At 42.9% G+C, this 18113-nt stretch overlaps 1 protein-coding gene and 1 non-coding gene across 4 annotated transcripts in view; one reads left to right on the top strand and one right to left on the bottom strand.

Moving 5' to 3' along the window:
- Positions 1-18113, bottom strand: part of LHFPL6 (LHFPL tetraspan subfamily member 6) — a 222877-nt gene that overhangs the window by 27936 nt on the left and 176828 nt on the right. For 2 of the 3 annotated variants that reach the window (XM_043892369.1, XM_043892371.1), the window contains exon 4: positions 9718-9863. The exons of the other annotated variant lie outside the window; for it this stretch is intronic. In XM_043892369.1, the coding sequence (XP_043748304.1) occupies positions 9718-9863 (146 nt within the window). The remainder of the gene's footprint in view (positions 1-9717; positions 9864-18113) is intronic. 3 annotated transcript variants of the gene reach the window in all.
- LOC122687172 lies at positions 2918-3024 on the top strand. The gene has a single exon (XR_006339065.1). It is a non-coding gene; the product is annotated as a U6 spliceosomal RNA (small nuclear RNA).

The raw sequence follows: 18113 nt of genomic DNA, 5'->3' as shown, positions 1-18113 counted from the left end.
TCCTGCCTTCAGTCTTTTCCAGTCATCAGGGTCTTTTCAAATGAGTCAGTTCTCCACATCAGGTGGCCAAAGTATTGGAGCTTTAGCTTCAGCATCAGTCCTTCCAATGAATATTCAGGACTGATTTTCTTTAGGATTGACTGGTTTGATCTCCTTGCTGTCCAAGGGACTCCCGAGAGTCTTCTCCAACACCACAGTTCAAAAGCATTAATTCTTTGGCACTCAGCTTTCCTTATAGTCCAACTCTCACATCCATACATGACTACTGGAAAAATCATGGCTTTGACTAGATGGATCTTTGTTGGCAAAGTAATGTCTCTGCTTCTTAATATGCTGTCTAGGTTGGTCATAGCTTTTCTTCCAAGGAGCAAGTGTCTTTTAATTTCATGGCTTCCTTCACCATCTGCAGTGACTTTGGAGCCCAAGAAAATAAAGTCTGTCACGGTTTCCTTTGTTTCCACATCTATTTGCCATGATATGATGTGATTGGATGTCATGATCTTCATTTTTTTGAATGCTGAGTTTTAAGGCAGCTTTTTCTCTCCTCTTTCACTTTCATCAAGAGGCTCTTTAGTTCCTCTTCACTTTCTGCCATAAGGGTGGTGTCATCTGCATATCTGAGGTTATTGATATTTCTCCTGGCAATCTTGATTCCAGCTTGTGCTTCCTCCAGCCCAGCGTTTCTCATGTTGTACTCTGCATATAACTTAAATAAGCGGGGTGACAATATATAGCCTTGACGTACTCCTTTCCCGATTTGGAACCAGTCCATTGTTGCAAGTCTGTTTCTAACTGTTGCCTCTTGATCTGCATGCAGATCTCTCAGGAGGCAGGTAAGGTGGTCTGGTATTCCCATCTCTTTAAGAATTTTCCACAGTTTGTTGTGGTCCATGTAGTCAAAGGCTTTGGCACAATCAATAAAGAAGAAGAATTTTGAGCATTACTTTGCTAGCCTGTGAGGTGAGTGCAATTGTGTGGTAGTTTGAGCATTTTTTGGCATTGCCTTTCTTTGGGACTGGAATGAAAACTGACCTTTTCCAGTCCTGTGGCCACTGCTGAGTTTTCCACATCTGCTGGCATATTGAGTGCAGCTCTTTCACAGCATCATCTTTTAATATTTGAAACAGCTCAGCTGAAATTCCATCACCTCCACTAGCTTTGTTCATAGTGACGCTTTCTAAGGCCCACTTGACTTCACATTCCAGGATGTTTGGCTCTAGGTGAGTGATCACACCATCATGGTTATCTGGGTCATTAAAAACTTTTTTGTATAGTTCTTCCGTGTATTCTTCTTTGTGTTCTGCAATAATATGGGCAGGTGTGGTAGGGAAACTCTAGACAGGGCCTGTAGATCAGAGTCCACTCTATGTCCCACTGTTTACCAAACATTTGCTTTTCCATCTCCATGTCAATTGCCTTCCTCCCCTCTGAAGTTCCAAATGACTAACCCCCAGCTTTCTCTTTGTCTTAGCTGAGAATGATATTTAAAGTGAGTGATGCTTTTGTCATTTCGGGGAGTTACTCAATTTTTCCTGAGTCCCTCTCATGTACACATGTTGTTAAACATTTGTTTTTCTTCTCTTAATCTATCTCATGTCAAGCCAATTTAATTCTTAGACCAGCCAGAAGTATCTAAAAGGGTAAAGGAAAATTCCTTCCTCTCCATCACTGGGCTGGCCAGATTCTTACACCCTGTGCCTGATAATGCTTGTGAATAAGCAAAATCATTTTTACTCTTTAAGATTCTCCTTTTCTAGGTGGGGCTAGAAGCCAGGAAACTACATTTCAAAAACTTACCTGCAGACTTCCCTGGTGATCTAGTGGTCAAGAATCCACTTGTCAATGCAGAAGACACAAGATCGATTTCTGATCTGGGAAGATTCCACAAAGCATGGAGCAACTAAGCCTGTATGCCACAACTACTAAGCCTGAGCCCTAGGGCCTGTGCTCTGCAACAAGAGAAGTCTCCGCAATGAGAAGGTCGTGCACCTCAACGAAGAATAGCCCCTGCTCACCGCAAGTAAAGAAAGTCCACACAGAAAAGAAGACCCAGTGCAACCAACCAACCAACCAACCAACCAGCCCAAAACACTGTCCTGCTAGCAGAAGCTCTGGCTTATAGTCAGTGAGAAGGTAAAAGGGAGAGATAAACCATATTTCCCATTGGCAGCTGCAGCCAGAGACGTGCCTTTCTGCAGTCTATGTGTGAGATATGGGGACTGGCTTCCTGGCATTCCTCTCAACTTCACTCACTAATGGCAGATCATAAGCGGCCCTGACGTTTGATCCGTGCCCTTCCTCAACTCCCGAATTCTACAATGGAGCATCTCTGACCTTCACTTCCCCAGATCTAACAGGTCTGTGAAACTTCAAATCCCTGGGTTACATCCCCTCCTGCTTGAAATACCTAGAGTGGTTTCTTTCACTGGCCATTCCCTGGCTGGTAATGATACATACCCTACTTGTGGGAGGGCAGAGGGGCTGATATTTACTTAAACATTATTCCTTTTCTCAGTTAAGAATGATCTCTAATACAACCTATGCTAATTATTAAACCTTGGGTAAGTAGGGTGTGTTTGTCCGACTCCTCGCAACCCTGTGGACTGTAGCCTGCCAGGTACCTCTGTTTATGGAATTTCCCAGGCAAGAATACTGGAGTGGGTTGTCATTTCCTTGGGGTAAGTACAGTGATATTAAAAGGCTTTGTATTAACTACCTCTGTGGTATGGTCTCTCGTAGGAAACTTCTGCTAATGAACTTCTTGAGTGTGGATTTCTGAAGAGGAAACTTCAAATGTTAGCTAAGGGCCCTTAGATTGGAGTCAACTAGAATTTTATCATCTGTACTGAAGTATTGACATGGTAAAGTTGGAGACAATTACATAAAAGTAATAACATCTTTTTAAAGGAAGAAATCTGTGCTCGCTTCGGCAGCACATATACTAAAATTGGAACGATACAGAGAAGATTAGCATGGCCCCTGCGCAAGGATGACACGCAAATTCGTGAAGTGTTCCATATTTTTTAAAAAAAGAAAAAAAAAAATAAAGGAAGAAATCTGCCATTGTTCAGTTTTTAGCAGTGTTAAATCTTAGACCATGTTGTGGGTATCAATGTTTGATGGAGACATAGTCTGAAAATCCTTGAATTAGATACTACTTAGATAAAAAGACACTGTATGCTTAAATGAGGCCCAGAAAATATTCTGGAATGTAAAGTGGTTGCCCGAATGAAATTTTAGTGACCTAGTGAGTTTTTATAGCTCAGGCTGACTAATTTGTTCCTGGGGAGTAAATGATTCAATTAAAATCTCTGGCTCACAAACTTTTATATTATTTACATGGATTTTCTTTATTAGATTTATAAACCTTGTGGTTACCTCATGGGGCTTAATTATGTGGCATTTCAACTGAATTCTTGTTTCACTGCCATGACAGGAAAAAAGTCACACTTTTTGAAAAATCTGTGCAAGGAGTGGAAGTGAGGAAAGATGGTGTGAACTGAGGCATCAACCTGAGGAAGCTGGTAACAGAGGTGGGTGGGTGGAGGAGGTGTGAGGTCATTTGCCACTATAGGCTCATTTGCAATTAAAGAAGAAATCTATTTTCCCAGTCCTAAAGACTGCAACTTTTAAAGGGTCATGAGTCAATCACAAATTAATGTAAATTAGTTCAAACTTGTAGATTTCACCAGCACCTAGCTGGAATTAGAGATCAGGACATCATAGACCTTGACAAAAGTCATTCTGTAGGTGGTCCTGGGAATTCAGAGAGACACGGCTTCCTAAAAAGGAAAAGGAAAAAAAAAATCCAAACAAACGACTCAATAGTTCTTAAATTAAAAACACACAGACACATTTGAATCATGCATTAACTATTAGGCCATTTTAACTTGAGTACCCGTAAAGAAGGCTGAGCTCCAAAGAACTGATGCTTTCAAACTGTGGTGTTGGAGAAGACTCTTGAGAGTCCCTTGGACAACAAGGATATCAAATCAGTCAATCCTAAAGGAAATTAACCCTGATTATTCATTGGAAGGACTGATGCTGAAGCTGAAGCTCCAATATTTTGGCAACCTGATGGGAAGAGCCAACTCATTGGAAAAGACCCTGATGCTGGGAAAGACAGAAGGCAGGAGAAGAAGGGGGCAACAGAGGATGAGATGGTTAGAGAGCATCAATGACTCAATGGACATGAATCTGAGCAAACTCCAAGAGATAGTGAAGGACAAGGAAGCCTGGCATGCTGCATGCAGTCCATGGGGTCACAAAGAGTTGGACATAACTTAGTGACTGAACAACAACCCCATGGTTCTGGCCTCACCCTGTTCAAGATAATTAAAATAGATGAAGAGCCAAGTCAGCACAGAGACCTCTAAGGAGAAGCCAGTATTAATGGAGACGGGAGAGTCCAGGTAAATGCAGAAAGGTGGCTGCTGGGAGCTGTGTTGTGATGTTGTATGATCCAAGGGAATCTGCCCTTGGCCCCAGATGGGTTCCTGTGTCTAAATCTTTGGAGACCCTCTGCCTGTAAACCACCTTGGGGAGAAGGTCCTAGTGGAAACGGTATTCATTTTCGCACCATGCTGGAGATGCCTGTCATGATACTAATTATTTTTTAGAATCTGAGTGGGGAGTCTGAAGCTCCTGAAGAGTTCTTTGGTCAAAGTGAAAACCCCAGGCTGGGAATTTTCCCTTCTGCAAACCCTTTTCTATTCAAAGTCAATACTTCACACTTAGCCAACGGAATATTAACATAACAATTCGGCTCCTGCCAAGAAGGCAAAACAAACCCCTCCAGTCAGCCAATGCCAATTACTCCCCACAGGTGGTACGAACAGAGTCCTCGTGTTCAACGCATAAAGTCTTATTTTTTTTTCCAGGCCACTCTTGAAAGTTTTTATGTGATCTCACTTTTTTTCCATGACTATTTGCTCCATTCTTTTCCATGGTTTATTATTTTTTTTTTAAACAGCCTTGACTTTCCACCTATTGCCCCTGCAGTGGTCACGCAAAGTCTTTCCCATCAATTCATCTTTTATGTTTTTTAGATACTTTTGTCCGTCCTCCAGGTCCTTTTCTTCCTTTCTGTGGCAAGCACCGAGGGAAAAGGTTTTCTCTACTTTTCTCATGAAAGCTGCACAGTCTTGTAGCCTGTTATCTAGACTTTTCTTTGGAAAAGGTTGGCACTTTCCATCTCTAAGTCTTCATGTGCTATTTATGTCCACAATATTTGTCCATTTTCGGTCCTTGATAACCAGCCCTTTACACAATGTAACAACAAAATAAATCCAGTAGTGGGGAGAGAACGAGGGCAAAGGTCAGTATTATAACTCTTTGCACTCTGAACGCACAATGAGGAGAAAACTACTAAAGTATGCTAGAAGAAATAGACTCAGTTAGGCTTTTGCAAGCCATTTTGTTGTTATTGTTGTTTAGTTGCTAAGTGGTGTCCGACTCTTTTGAGTCTCCATGGACTGTAGCCTGCCAGCCTCCTCTGTCCATGGGCTTTCCTAGGCAAGAATACTGGAGTGGGTTCTTCTTCAGGGGATCTTTCTGACCCAAGGGTCGAACCTGTGTCTCCTGCGTTGCAGGTAGATTCTTAATCACTAAGCCAGGGAAACCCATGCGATAGTTATCTAATAGATAATAGCCTTCAGTTAGCAGAAGAGGAAATTGAAGCTTAGAGAAGTAGGTTCCTGCTCATCTACCAGTAAATATTTACTGGTAGATCCAGGGACTTACTTTCAGGCCAGTCTGAGCCAGTTCTCCTAACCTCTACCTTCTGTTGATGCCCAAATCCCAAAGTGTTCATGGCCCCAATTCTGACCTGACCGCCCATATTCACATGTATATTGAGGAACTCTGTGTATAAATGGAGAAGTAGGGATGGGGCGGAAGAGAGATTTCAAGTTACCATTTCTCTATGATTGACTCTCTACAGGGAACAACTCTGCTGTTGCCTCTTACCAAAGAGACGGAATGGGCTCCCAGGAACCCTACAGATAGATCCCCGCTTCCCTGAGTGCCAGTGAGGGAGAACCAGGATGTGAGTTCCAGCACACCAAGAACTCCATCCATAAAGAGGACATCGAAACATAGAGATAAATGGATTCTTCATCATCAGAGGTTTAGCCAAGAAAAGCACATCTCCTCCTAACATTAAAGCATAGTATAGAAACAAGACCACTTGTGCTATCAAAGATACTTTCACAAATCACAATAAGATTATTTTTCCACTGAAAACATCCTGCAGAAGAGATTATACTTTAGATTCTCCTAAAATATTTTCCAAAATGGCTCCTTGATTCTTATTTCATCATCTTTTCCAGTTCATGGGGCAGAAAACACCAAAGACATACACAGTGAGGGGCACCAGAGTACCTGCTCTTTAGCTCAGGCTGAAAAATCAGAAGCTACTTTCAGCCACTGCTGACCTGTCATCTTTGCTTTTTCTAGAGTCCTAGGCAATCATCGGTAGAAAAATTAAAGTTGTTTCAAACAGTGCAACTTGGAGATTTTGTAATTTCTATGTGACTGCTTTCTAGTAAATTATATCTGATTGAAAGCAACAATTTTCTAACCCTCCTATTTAAGAGCTGGCTTCCCTGGTGGCCCAGAGGTAAAGAATACGCCTGCAATGCAGGGGATGCGGGTTAAATCTCTGGGTTGGGAAGATCCCCTGGAAAAGGAAATGGCAACCCACACCAGTATTCTTGCCTGGAGAATTTCGTGGACAGAGGAGCCCTGAGGGTTACAGTCCATGGGGGTCGCAAAAGAGTCAGATACGACTTAGTAACTATGCAACAACAAACAACCAGGGACTCACTTTCAGGCCAAACTGTAAAATGGGGATGCCTCCTTCTTGAGATTACTGCAAGGATCAAATGAAACAGTGTATGTAAAGAGATGGGTACGATACTCCCAGTAAGTGTTCAGTGACTGGTCTCTACTGCTGAGCTTTGAACTTTGTGCCGATGTAGGGGAGGGTGGTGGACTCTGTCCGAGCCAATGTGTATCTGTACTTCTCTCAGAGAAGGCCCTCTTCTTAGATGGAACGCAGAGAGGGTTCCAGTAAGTATATTCCTGGAACTATGACTCGTGAACACTTGACCCGACAGTCATATCAGCCATGCAAACCTCAGTGAGCAAGAATGAAACAGCCACAAGCCTAATGGCCCTCAGTCAAAGGACCCATACACAACTATAAGGATAAAAACACTTTCACCTGTTCTGGTTCTATTTCGTTCTACTTCTAAAGGCACTGTGACCTTTCTGCGAGGCAGGTATATCCAGAACTGATGTCCCACTTTGGTCAGGATGGAATCACAGACAACAGTGGAGATCTGAGGGTCACCCGGGGATAATAAGGGGCAGAGCTGTGATGAACTCGGGGTTCTAGATGCCTATTCTATGCTTTGGTTCATTGCCTTCTCTCTGAGGCTCCTGATAACAGAGCTGGCCAGGCTCCGTGCTGCAGCTTCAGTCATGAAGCAAAAGAAATTCTAATTTTCACTGACCCTGAGGTGTCCTGAGGGCTTCTCCCAAGGCTCAGATGGTAAAGAATCTGCCTGCAATACAGCAGACCGGGGTTTGATCCCTGGGTCAAGAAGATCCTCTCAAGAAAGGAATGGCTACCCACTCCAGTATTCTTGCCTGGAGAATCCCATGGACAGAGGATCCTGGTGGGCTACTGTCCATGGGGTGGCAAAGAGTCGGACATGACTGAGCTACGAACACTTTCTCTGTTTTTCAAAGGTGTCCTATGTTAACAGCAGGGGGAAAATAAAGACACAGTCCCACACTTCCAGAGGAGGGTGGCTGGGGACAAGGCTTCTCAGCCTGACACGCATACAAAACAGCTGTCGGGCTTGTTCAAATGCAGATTCTAGCTCTGCAGGTTGGGGGCAGGGCTGGATCGCCTGCATTTTGAAGGGGCTCCTGGTGAGATGGGAGGCTGCTGAGTGTATCACACTTTGAGCATCGAGGATCCAGTGGGAATAGTGCCAGCTTTGAGGTTGACCTCGTCAGGTTTGAATCCTGACACCACCTCACCGGATGTGTGACCTTTTGACTTCCTTTTAAGGACGTGCTTTTGACTTCCTTAAGCCCAGATTTTCATCTGTAGAATAGATGCAATGGTACCCACATCTTCAGTACTGTTATTAGAAATAAATAAAAGACTTAATAAAGATGCCCAGTTGGGGCTTGGCATAAGACTAGGGCTTAGTCATCAGTATTAATACTATTGTATCACGGGAGTTGCAAACATTTTACCCTGCTATACCTGCTGATTTCAGATTCTTCATTAGCAGCTCCAGGTAACTGCCAGTTTAAACAAACCAAAAAATGAAAACTGCTTAAGGAAAGACTTATTGCTTGCTTACATCTTCTGAATAGATATATTTTCTGAAACTAAGACCACAGCTCTACAGAGAAGAATTATTGCATTTCCTCTCTGTTCCTTCCAATATTCTGTTATGAAAAACTGCAAAATGGAAAAACTGAATGGTGAACCCCCAGATACCCACTATCTATGTTTTATGATTCAGTTCAGTTCAGTCGCTCAGTGGTTTTATGATTAACAGGTTTTTAAAATTTGCTCTATCACCTATCTTTTCCATTTTTCCATTCTTTTGTTGATCCACCAAGCCATCTTTTTTGGGGGGGGAAGGAGGGGATGAGGGAGATGTTTGTCACAGATTTCCAGCATCAGGACATATGAATGAATTTTTTTTTCAATTATTTGTGTTCTACCCTCTTTTTCCCCTTGGCCCAGTGGTCTGAACAGACTACGAGGTAGACACTAAGTTAGACCCAATGCCACAACTGAGACAACACTGCATCCCTAAGGGCTGATGGTACTAAGTAGGCACCCATCAATTTGGAAGTAACTTATATACAAGTCAGAAACAAGGAATACCTCTGAGCTTTCCACATTTCTCAAACAGCTACTCTATGACCTAAAATAGGATCGGCATGCTTCTGTTGTCTGACCCAGAAATACCAATAAGAATTTCTTAAGCCATTCCACCAAACCCAGAAAGACAACATACAGATCTCCAGCCCAGTCCAGCCACGCAGCTCAATTTTCTGTGTAGACACATTTTCTTTCGAGGATGACTGCTGTTTTGTACAAAATGCTGCTGCTCAGACACAGTCATGTCCAACTCTTTGCAACCCCATGGGCTGTAGCCCGGCAAGCTCCTTTGTCCACAGGATTCTCCTGGCAAGAATACTGGAGTGGGTTGCCATTTCCTCCTCCAGGGGATCTTCATGACTCGGGAATCGAACCTGCATCTCCTGCATTGGCAGGTGGATTCTTTATCACTAGCACCACCAAAATGAATCACTCCCAATACTCCTTAAATAAGGGGGAAAAAAAAAAGATGAACAGAATCATCACCCTGCAACACGAAAGCTTTCCGGGAACAAGGCTCCAACAAGATTCTGTTAGAAGAGTCTGACCTAATCATGAAAACAAAAACCAACCAAACAAAAACACCCACGTGTAAGTAAATGTAGACTGCAACCATCCACACATCCCACCCCTGCCTTGGAACCCACAACGTCATCTCCAAAGCAGACTCTGGCCTGGTCGGTGCCTGTTCACTAACTGTGGTTATGCTCACTCAGCCAGATACTCAAGAGGGGAACTGTTAGGAACAAAGGCTTTTGAGTCCGAGAGTCCTGTATTTGAATACTGGGTCTGCTACTTACCAGATATTGATGGAACAAGTCTCGTAAATTTGAGCCCCAAGAGTTTCATCCAGAAAACGGCTACACCAGGTTCTCCTTACAGATGTGTTGAGGGGATTAGAGAAAACGTCCCAGCAGAGTGCAGAGCATGTGGAAGTAGTTTTGCTCTTATGAGATAATGACGAAAGAGAAGGGAAAAACAATAAACACTTCTTAAAATTTTATTCGTCCAACAGGGGCTTATGAGAACAAAGTATACACCAGCACCAGTATGCTTTGCTAATGGCACAGGTTTGCAGAACTTCTGTTGGGAGTGGAGAGCAGATGATACCATGTGTCTGAAGTCTCATGGGAACACATCACAACATATGCCAATCTAAGCCAGAATGCCATCCCCAGCTGCCGCCAAGCCTTCCCCAGACACACCTATAGATCTCTGCTTTGATTCCTGCTGAAGCACTGACTCCCAGTGTCCTTCCCCTCAGGCCTGTAGAGTGATTGCCCTGGGCAATCACAGGGCAATCACAGGTAAACATCGCTGTCCATCTGACCGTGTAATCCCTGGGTGGGCCGACACCAGAGACACTGGTGAGGGGATTGGGGGCCCAGTAACGCATAGACAGTGTTGGCTGGAAAAGAGGCTCCTGCAGTACACCATCTCTTGCAAGAACCAGCAAAAGTTGGGGGTTGTGTCCTGTTTGAATGAGACAACAGCGAAACCATCTGCCCCAGTTCTGTGTGGAGGATATGAGGAACTATGTTGTTTACCGCATTAATATACAATGAGGCTGTGGGTCTGGGGCTCAGGGAAGGAGCTAGCTGAGTTGGGAACTAGAGTGTCATTAACAAAATTCCCTTGGAAGAAGTAAGGGACATGACTGTGGGCTGGGGAGAAGGGGACCAGAGAAGGAATCTTTATTAAGGCTGCAAAAAGTGCTGGGCTTCTCAGGTAGGGTTAGTGGTCAAGAACCCACCTACCAATGCAGGAGACATTAGAGACGTGGGTTTGGTCCCTGGGTTGGGGAAATCCCTGGAGGAGGGCATGGCAACCCACTCCAGTATTCTGGCCTGGAGAACCCCCATGGACAGAGGAGCCTGGCGGGCTGCAGCCCACGGGGCCGCAAAGAATCAGACTCGACCGAGAGACTAGGCACAGCACAGCACAGCTGCATGTGATGAAATGAACGGCGAGTGAGAGGCTTTCTACAGGCTGACACGGGAGGCCTCCATGCAGTCTGCCGCTGTGAGCCACTTGAAGCCTCGACAAATGGAAAGAGTTTTTAAAATTCTTATGAAAAGGTGATGCGGAAGCTATCAAGTGAAAATCCTATGTAGTAATGAAGACAAGCCTATCATGCCCTGAGAGGCCACTTGTTTCTTTAAGTTCTAGCTATTCTGATGGCAGATATTTTGTATACCCGGTTTCTGAACAGCCACCACAAAAAAGCCTGAGCTTGCCTGCATTTTTGTCTTGACAAGACACTGCAGCAGAGACTAGACTTAAATCTAAGCCTGTACAACTGATGCCGAAGCCACGGTGAGAATCAAATAGGGCATGTTTCACAAACATGCTACAAAGTTGTGGGGTGATTCAGAGCACCTCGAAGTCTGATCATGTTCTCTTCTGACTTCGGGATCCTGAGTATCTTGCCTTTCTCTTGGACATGCTTCCTCATCAGTAAAATAGGAATAAAATTCATTTCATAGAGCTGCTCTGAGGACTATTTTATACACACACACACACACACGTAAACATGTATGCATATGCATATGCAACCATATACACAAATCCTATATGTAATTATAGATATAGCTTTATTATTATTTGAATATAATATACACAAATTATATATGCATATATATGTATTTTTTACTAGAACATAAGACACTTGTAACATGTTTCAACTAACTTTCTTGCATAGGACATATGCTATTTTCACTAATATACTCATGAGGCATGTTTCTCACCACTAAAAAATTAGAGAGTATGAAGGTACCATGTCACGGATGCCATCAATGAGGTGGTACAAGAGGCAAACATACTTAAAACAGACAATTCTTGAAAGATATTCTTTTCCTTCATCCACCTTCTGGGACATCAGGAAAGAAAAACCTCATCTATTTTCTTCAGGTCTTTTAAAAATACCACCAATTCCACGAAAAAACAGTAAAGCCATCTGGAATAGCTGAGAGACAACAATTTGGAAGCAATTTCTTTCGAGACAGCCATAATGATTTTCCTTTTCTGTTTTCTTTCCCTCTTGAAATGTCAAGGATAACCAAAACTTTTTACTTTTCCATCTGTGATTTAGTAATCAGTCCCCAACAAATTTTGAAAGCACTTGAGAATTTGTTTCCAATCAGTCCAATGCTGGCTTTAAAATTTTAATTCAATTTTTAAAGTACCATATTTTGTCACTGATATTTAAAAATATAAAATATTTTAAAATGTACTTTGAAATGCGATCACAAAGACTTTCACAATGAGAAAAGAATACTCATGAGAAATAAGTATTTAAAATACTATCATTAGCAATCACAAAGAAGTCACTGGGATCTTTTTCAAGTAGGTTATCCTCAGAAACTTATTAAAATAAAGAAAAAAAAAACACAACTCCAAATGGATAAATGTTGCTTCTTCCTTCAGAGCTAGCAGAAGATAGAGTCAGGAATTCTCATTCTTACCCTGTTGATCTAACTACTTGAAAATGAATTTTGCACAAGCCTTACAACTGAACACCAGATGTATCCCCAGGGTCCAATGAGATCTATTTAGAAATATATTTCTATCTAGTTGGTAGAGAAAACAATACTAATTGATCTATGCTTCATTAATTGAGCTGGTGGGCTTTTGGGTCCGTGCAAAGCCTGGTGCTTACACAGTGGAAAAATTAAAAAGCTGAAGAAGGTCCAGTCATTTTAACATCTGAAAGAAAGTAACACAGAAATCATATTTCAAGCTTGTACTTGTGTGATGCTAGCAGCAAAACCGACAGTCACCATAGAAATTTCTGGTAGGAGCAAGATAAGGTGGTGTTTGATAACATGAACGGAATGTGATAACAGATGCCAGGTGAAGAAAGGGGGCCTGGAGATGGACAGGTGCAAGGGCAGGTTTGAGGAAAATGCAACCGGACTGAGTTGGGAACCAAAGGAATAGAGGAGGAGCAGTAGCCAAGCAGCTGGAATACGGTCAATGACCCTTGAGGAGGTTGGTATTTCTGGGCCAAAGAAGTCAGTCTTTATTCAGCAAGCAAAGGGACCTTCATGTTTGTGATCTGGGTTCTCAAATGTAGGGCTGAAAAGGACCCTCAAAAAGATTTCATCTAGGTGCTTCTCAAAATCCACCGTTGAAATATTCCTAAAGACTAAGAGGAGTGAATTTCAGACCTTGCAAAGTCAGAGGTCCTACCTGAATCAGTCCTCCTCTCAAATAGGTCATCTTTATTTGATTTGAGAAATTACTGTGGGATTTTCCATTCTACTCCACAGATAGCCTTATTAAAAAAAAAAAGTAAATGGAGTCCATTTTTTGACTCCAAAATGGAGTTGGAGTCAAATGGATGCTCCTATGGAATATTTGGGGTTCATCCCATGACTTCACCTATGTACAGCAAACCACTCTTTCCTCTATTTTTTTTAAAAAATTGTTTTTATTGGCTAATTTAACGTTGTGTTAGTTTCAGGTATACAGCAAAGTGATTCAGCTATTCATACACATGTATCTATTCTTTTTCCATTGAGGCTGTTACAGAATATTGAGCAGAATTCCCCGTGCTATACAGCAGGTCCTTATTGACTATCTATTTTAAATATAGCAGTGTGTACATGTCAACCTCAGAGACTCCTTTCCTTTTTAGAGTATAGTAGGCAGAGCTCAGGAATGAACCTATGAATACAGGCTGCAGCTCAAAAAGATGGAGTGACAGTTAATAAAGGAATCAGAAAATAAATGATTAAAGTCACAGTTAGTAAAGGAACCAGAAATGGAATGGTATCTCTTGACCCTTGGTCCAAAGCCTTTTCTGCAACATCACATTGTCACACAGAAAAGGAAGTGGCTAGGCTGAAGGGCACAGGGCACATCACATTAAAAAGGGTTCAGAGGTCACTCGGTGCTACCCAGTGAGGGAGACGGAGGCATCCCCAGTTGGTCCCATGGACTTCATCATGCCCCACCATGCCAGCCACCGCTCCCCAGGGCTGCAAACAGAACCATCTCCGCTGATGTGAAAGAGAAACCAGTCTTCCTCCTTGGGGACTATTCCCAACATCGAAATTCCTAGCTTATTTATGAAGGAAGTCTCTGATAAATGCCTCCCTTCCCAAGTGGAACTGAGCAGCTGCTCATCAAAGTCTGTCAAGCAAGATTTGTGCCACGCAGGGCTTCATGGGAAGCACCAAAAGAAAAGACCGTAACATCATGTTTATCTCCCTCTCACCGCTGGTTCTGGCAATAGTATTACAGTCAGGCAGGCTGAGTCAAAACAATTTTCTAAAAATATGGATTAGCTGAGACCACTGAAAACCTCCTTTTATGGAGTTAATGTTCAAGGAGCTTCCCCTTGGGCTGTTCTGTGTATTTTCTCCCAGAGCCTGTTCCCCCAACAGCATTGCGCCTTCTAAAATATACGATTCTTTCTCCTTGCCAGGGGATCCCAGCCTCCAGAACTTATAGAAAGGAGAGAGTTCGATTCTAGACGGTGAACTGAATACTGTGATACTGTGAAAAATGAAGTGAAAGTGTTAGTCACTCAATTGTGTCTGACTCTTTGCGACCCCATGGACTATAGCCCGCTAGGCTCCTCTGTCCATGGGATTTCCCAGGCAAAAATACTGGAGTGGGTTGCCATTTCCTTCTCCAGGGGATCTTCCTGACCCAGGGATTGAACCCAGGTCTCCAGCATTGCAGGTGCACTCTTCACCATCAGAGCCACCAGGGAAGATATGATATTACATGGATGTTCAAATTTAGAGGGAAAGAAAATCAACTCCTCATCTCTATTGAGCTTTTTACTCAACTCCATTTGAAGAGCTGCTGGTGACAAGCCTTAAGGGGACACTGGAGGGCATTTGCTATTAGTCTAGATCCCATTGCATTTCTATTAAAACCAACAGCTCTGGAGTGGGCAGCCATTCCCTTCTCCAGGGGATCTTTCCATCCCAGGGATTGAACCCAGGTCTTGTGCACTGCAGGCAGATTCTTCACCATCTGAGCCACCAGGGAAGCCCAAAACCAACAAACAAAGGCAATGCAACTGTTTTCAAACACAGGCCATTTCCAGAATGTATGCTTCTTAAAGCTGTCTGCTATCAAGGAATGGGGTTTGACTTAAGGAAGGAACCCAGTGCATATCCGGTTGCACAGATTTTCATCTGTGCCCTTCAAAACCCTGGGGGGCTCTCCATGGTGTCTAAAGAGCAGGTACCCAGTGGGAAGTGGCAATGGGACCTGCGGGGTGGGGTGGAGAGCAGGAAGGTCCGGGCTCCGCTGTGGCCTGGTCAAAAACATTCTCTTGTCTCACCTTACTTTTTTACCTTCTTAGGCAATACCTGGATAAAGGAAAGTGTATTAAAAGGAAACAGTAGAACATTATTGTCTTAGTTTATCAACCAACTCCTGACCCTCACCCTACCCCCATCCCTTATGTTTCTTAAGAAAATTCATCCAAGAAGAGACAGACACATGATCTGATTTCTTCAAGCACAACTCGGAGTTCAAAGAGGCAGCCTGCACTCAGATGCCACAGGTAACACCATAAATCTCTGCCTTACCACTGGGTCAGGAAACGAAGGTTGATCAGGGATCCTCATCTTTATAACCCGGAGGAAGCATAACTTACAGATGGGACACAGTTAACCATGCATGCCTGACATGTGAGATGCAAGCTGCGTGGTCATAATTTATATTTAAATAGCTTCTTTCAACAAAGGGCTCAAAGAAATTTACACACTTTTACTTAATTAATCCTTGCAAGCCATCCATGAAGAAGGTAAAGGAAGGTCGTATATCCCCTCTTCCTCTGGCATCTCAAGGTTTGGCTACTTTTCCTCTTCTTTATTCTTGTTTTCAGGATGGCTGAGCTTCCCTTCTCCCAAATGCAGATTTTTATTTTGAAGCTGATTTTCCTATTTCCATATAACCCTATTTCTAGGAGCTCCTGGTTAGAAGAAAATTAGTGCCCCCTCCTTTTTGGGGAGGTTGCTTTGAAAGGTCCCATCAACTTAGAAATTACCATTTATTTAAAGCTTTAACTCCTGAACTATCTTGAGGTCTGGGAGACTACGTGTTCACGAACGTGTGCTTGTGCATGTAGGGAGGGGGAGAGAGAGAGAGAGAGAGAGAGAGAGAGAAAGAGACGCAATAGCCTTGCCAAGTGGCATTAAGATGCCATAAAAAGTATTTTAGGGGTGGGGCAGTATCTCAGCAGACACCTCATCATCACACACATCTTTCATAACTCTTTTGGTCCGTTTTCAGATTGAGCTCCACTGGAACTCTTCCCAGAGTTGCCATGGCTGGGAAATGTGGAGGAGAAATAATCAAGAGAATTAAAAGAGGAAGGATTTTAGTCCCAGACCCTATTCTACACAGGGCTGCTTTTCTTTTGCCCGTTTTTCTATTGATCCTCTGACTAAGCAATGCATCTCCTGAGTATTTTCCTGGATGTTAAGCAAAGATTACAGATTATATTTGTAAATTTCTTTGAGCTCTTTGGAAAAAGAAACTATTAAAAAGGAAAAAAAATAAGTGCCATGAAGCATTGGGTTCTCTTGGGACTTCTCTTGTGGTCCAGTGACTGGGCTCCACGCTCCCAATGCAGGGGGCATGGGTTTGATCCCTGGGTGGAAAACTGGATTCCACAGGCTACAATTAAGGCCTGGCACAGTCAAATTAATAGACATAAATAAACATTAAAAAACATTGGGTTCACTGGACCTGACCTGTGAGATTCTGCCTTTAATTTACCATCGTGAGAACATTAATATCCATATTCCTCGATGGTTAAGGTTAAGTGCTAAGGGTTAAGCTTCTTCTGCATAGGGTAGAACACCAGTGAGCCATATGCCATGTCAATCTTTACTTCTCCGTATCTGAGATGACTCAATGAAGGGCTGCATTTAACCAGCCTGGGAAGTTCTGCTGGTACCAGTTTGCCTTCTTGGATATTGTGGATTGATAGGATTCAGCCAAGCGCCACCAGCCTCTAATACAGCAAAGCACTTTTTACAATCATTTGACAGGGGTGCAACCAACCTACCTTACAACTCGAAATCTTTCCTCAAGCCAATACTTAGTACAAGAATTCAAGTTTTTAAAAGCCTATGGTTTGTCAGATGCTATAAAAATTCCAACCCAGGGCTTTCAAACTTGCAACAAAAGTGTTTGCAAGCCAAAAGAGCTTAACACTCAATCTGGTTTAATCTGCGGCTTATATTAAAATCTGTAATGAACCACACTTTTATAGTACTTGCCGCCATCTTGTTGAGAAAGTACAGGATCACAGTCTAAAGTGGTTTCGATATACTCATTTCTGCTCAAAATAATCTGAAGGATTCAGACGAAAACTAAGAGCACCCTCTTTGAGCAGAAGGATATTAATACAGAAGTTTCTAAGGCAGCATGAAAAGCATGTGCTATGCTATGCTCAGTCATTCAGTTGTGTCCGACGCTATGGAAGACCATAGACTGTCCTGCCAGGCTCCTCTGTCCATGGGATTCTCCAGGCAAGAATACTGGAGTGGGTTGCCATTCCCTTCTCCAGGGGATCTTCCCAACCCAGGGATCAAACCCAGGTCTCCCACATTGCTGGTGGATTTTCATCAGCCGAGCTACCAGGGATGCCCCACACGAAAAACATACTAATTAGCATTTATTGGAAAAGGAAAGTGATGCTGGGAAGAAGACAACTGGAAGAGGGGAAGCACAAGTTATTTTTAAACTATAATCAAAAACATTTATGTAGGTATAACTTTTTTTAAGGATTTTTTTTTTTTGTTAATGTGGACCATTTTTAAAGTCTTTATTGAATTTGTTACAATATTGTTTCTGCTTTAGGTTTTGACATTTTGGCCGCCAAGGCATGTGGGATTTTACCTCCCCAATCAGAGAGCAAACCCGCACCCTCTGAATTGGAAAGTGAAGTCACAACCACCAACTCCAGGGAAGTCCCTACATAGGTATATCTTAATTGCAAGTTTACGACAGCAAAGTTGGGAAAGCAAGGCAGGAATTATTAACTTTTCTTTGTGGAAGCGGGAGAAGCATGGTGCCTGGAAAGGACAGTGTTCTATAAAGATCAAGCTGCACGAAAGAAAGAAATTCACTCAAAGGTCAAAACGCCATGGCATATGCCTAACGCTGACTCTTGTATCTTGGGTGAGATGAATTCCACTGTTATCAGCACCCATAAGGG

This window comes from Cervus elaphus, chromosome 30, assembly GCF_910594005.1.
Source record: "Cervus elaphus chromosome 30, mCerEla1.1, whole genome shotgun sequence".
Lineage (NCBI taxonomy): Eukaryota > Metazoa > Chordata > Mammalia > Artiodactyla > Cervidae > Cervus > Cervus elaphus.
This window is presented reverse-complemented; position numbering and strand designations above follow the sequence as displayed.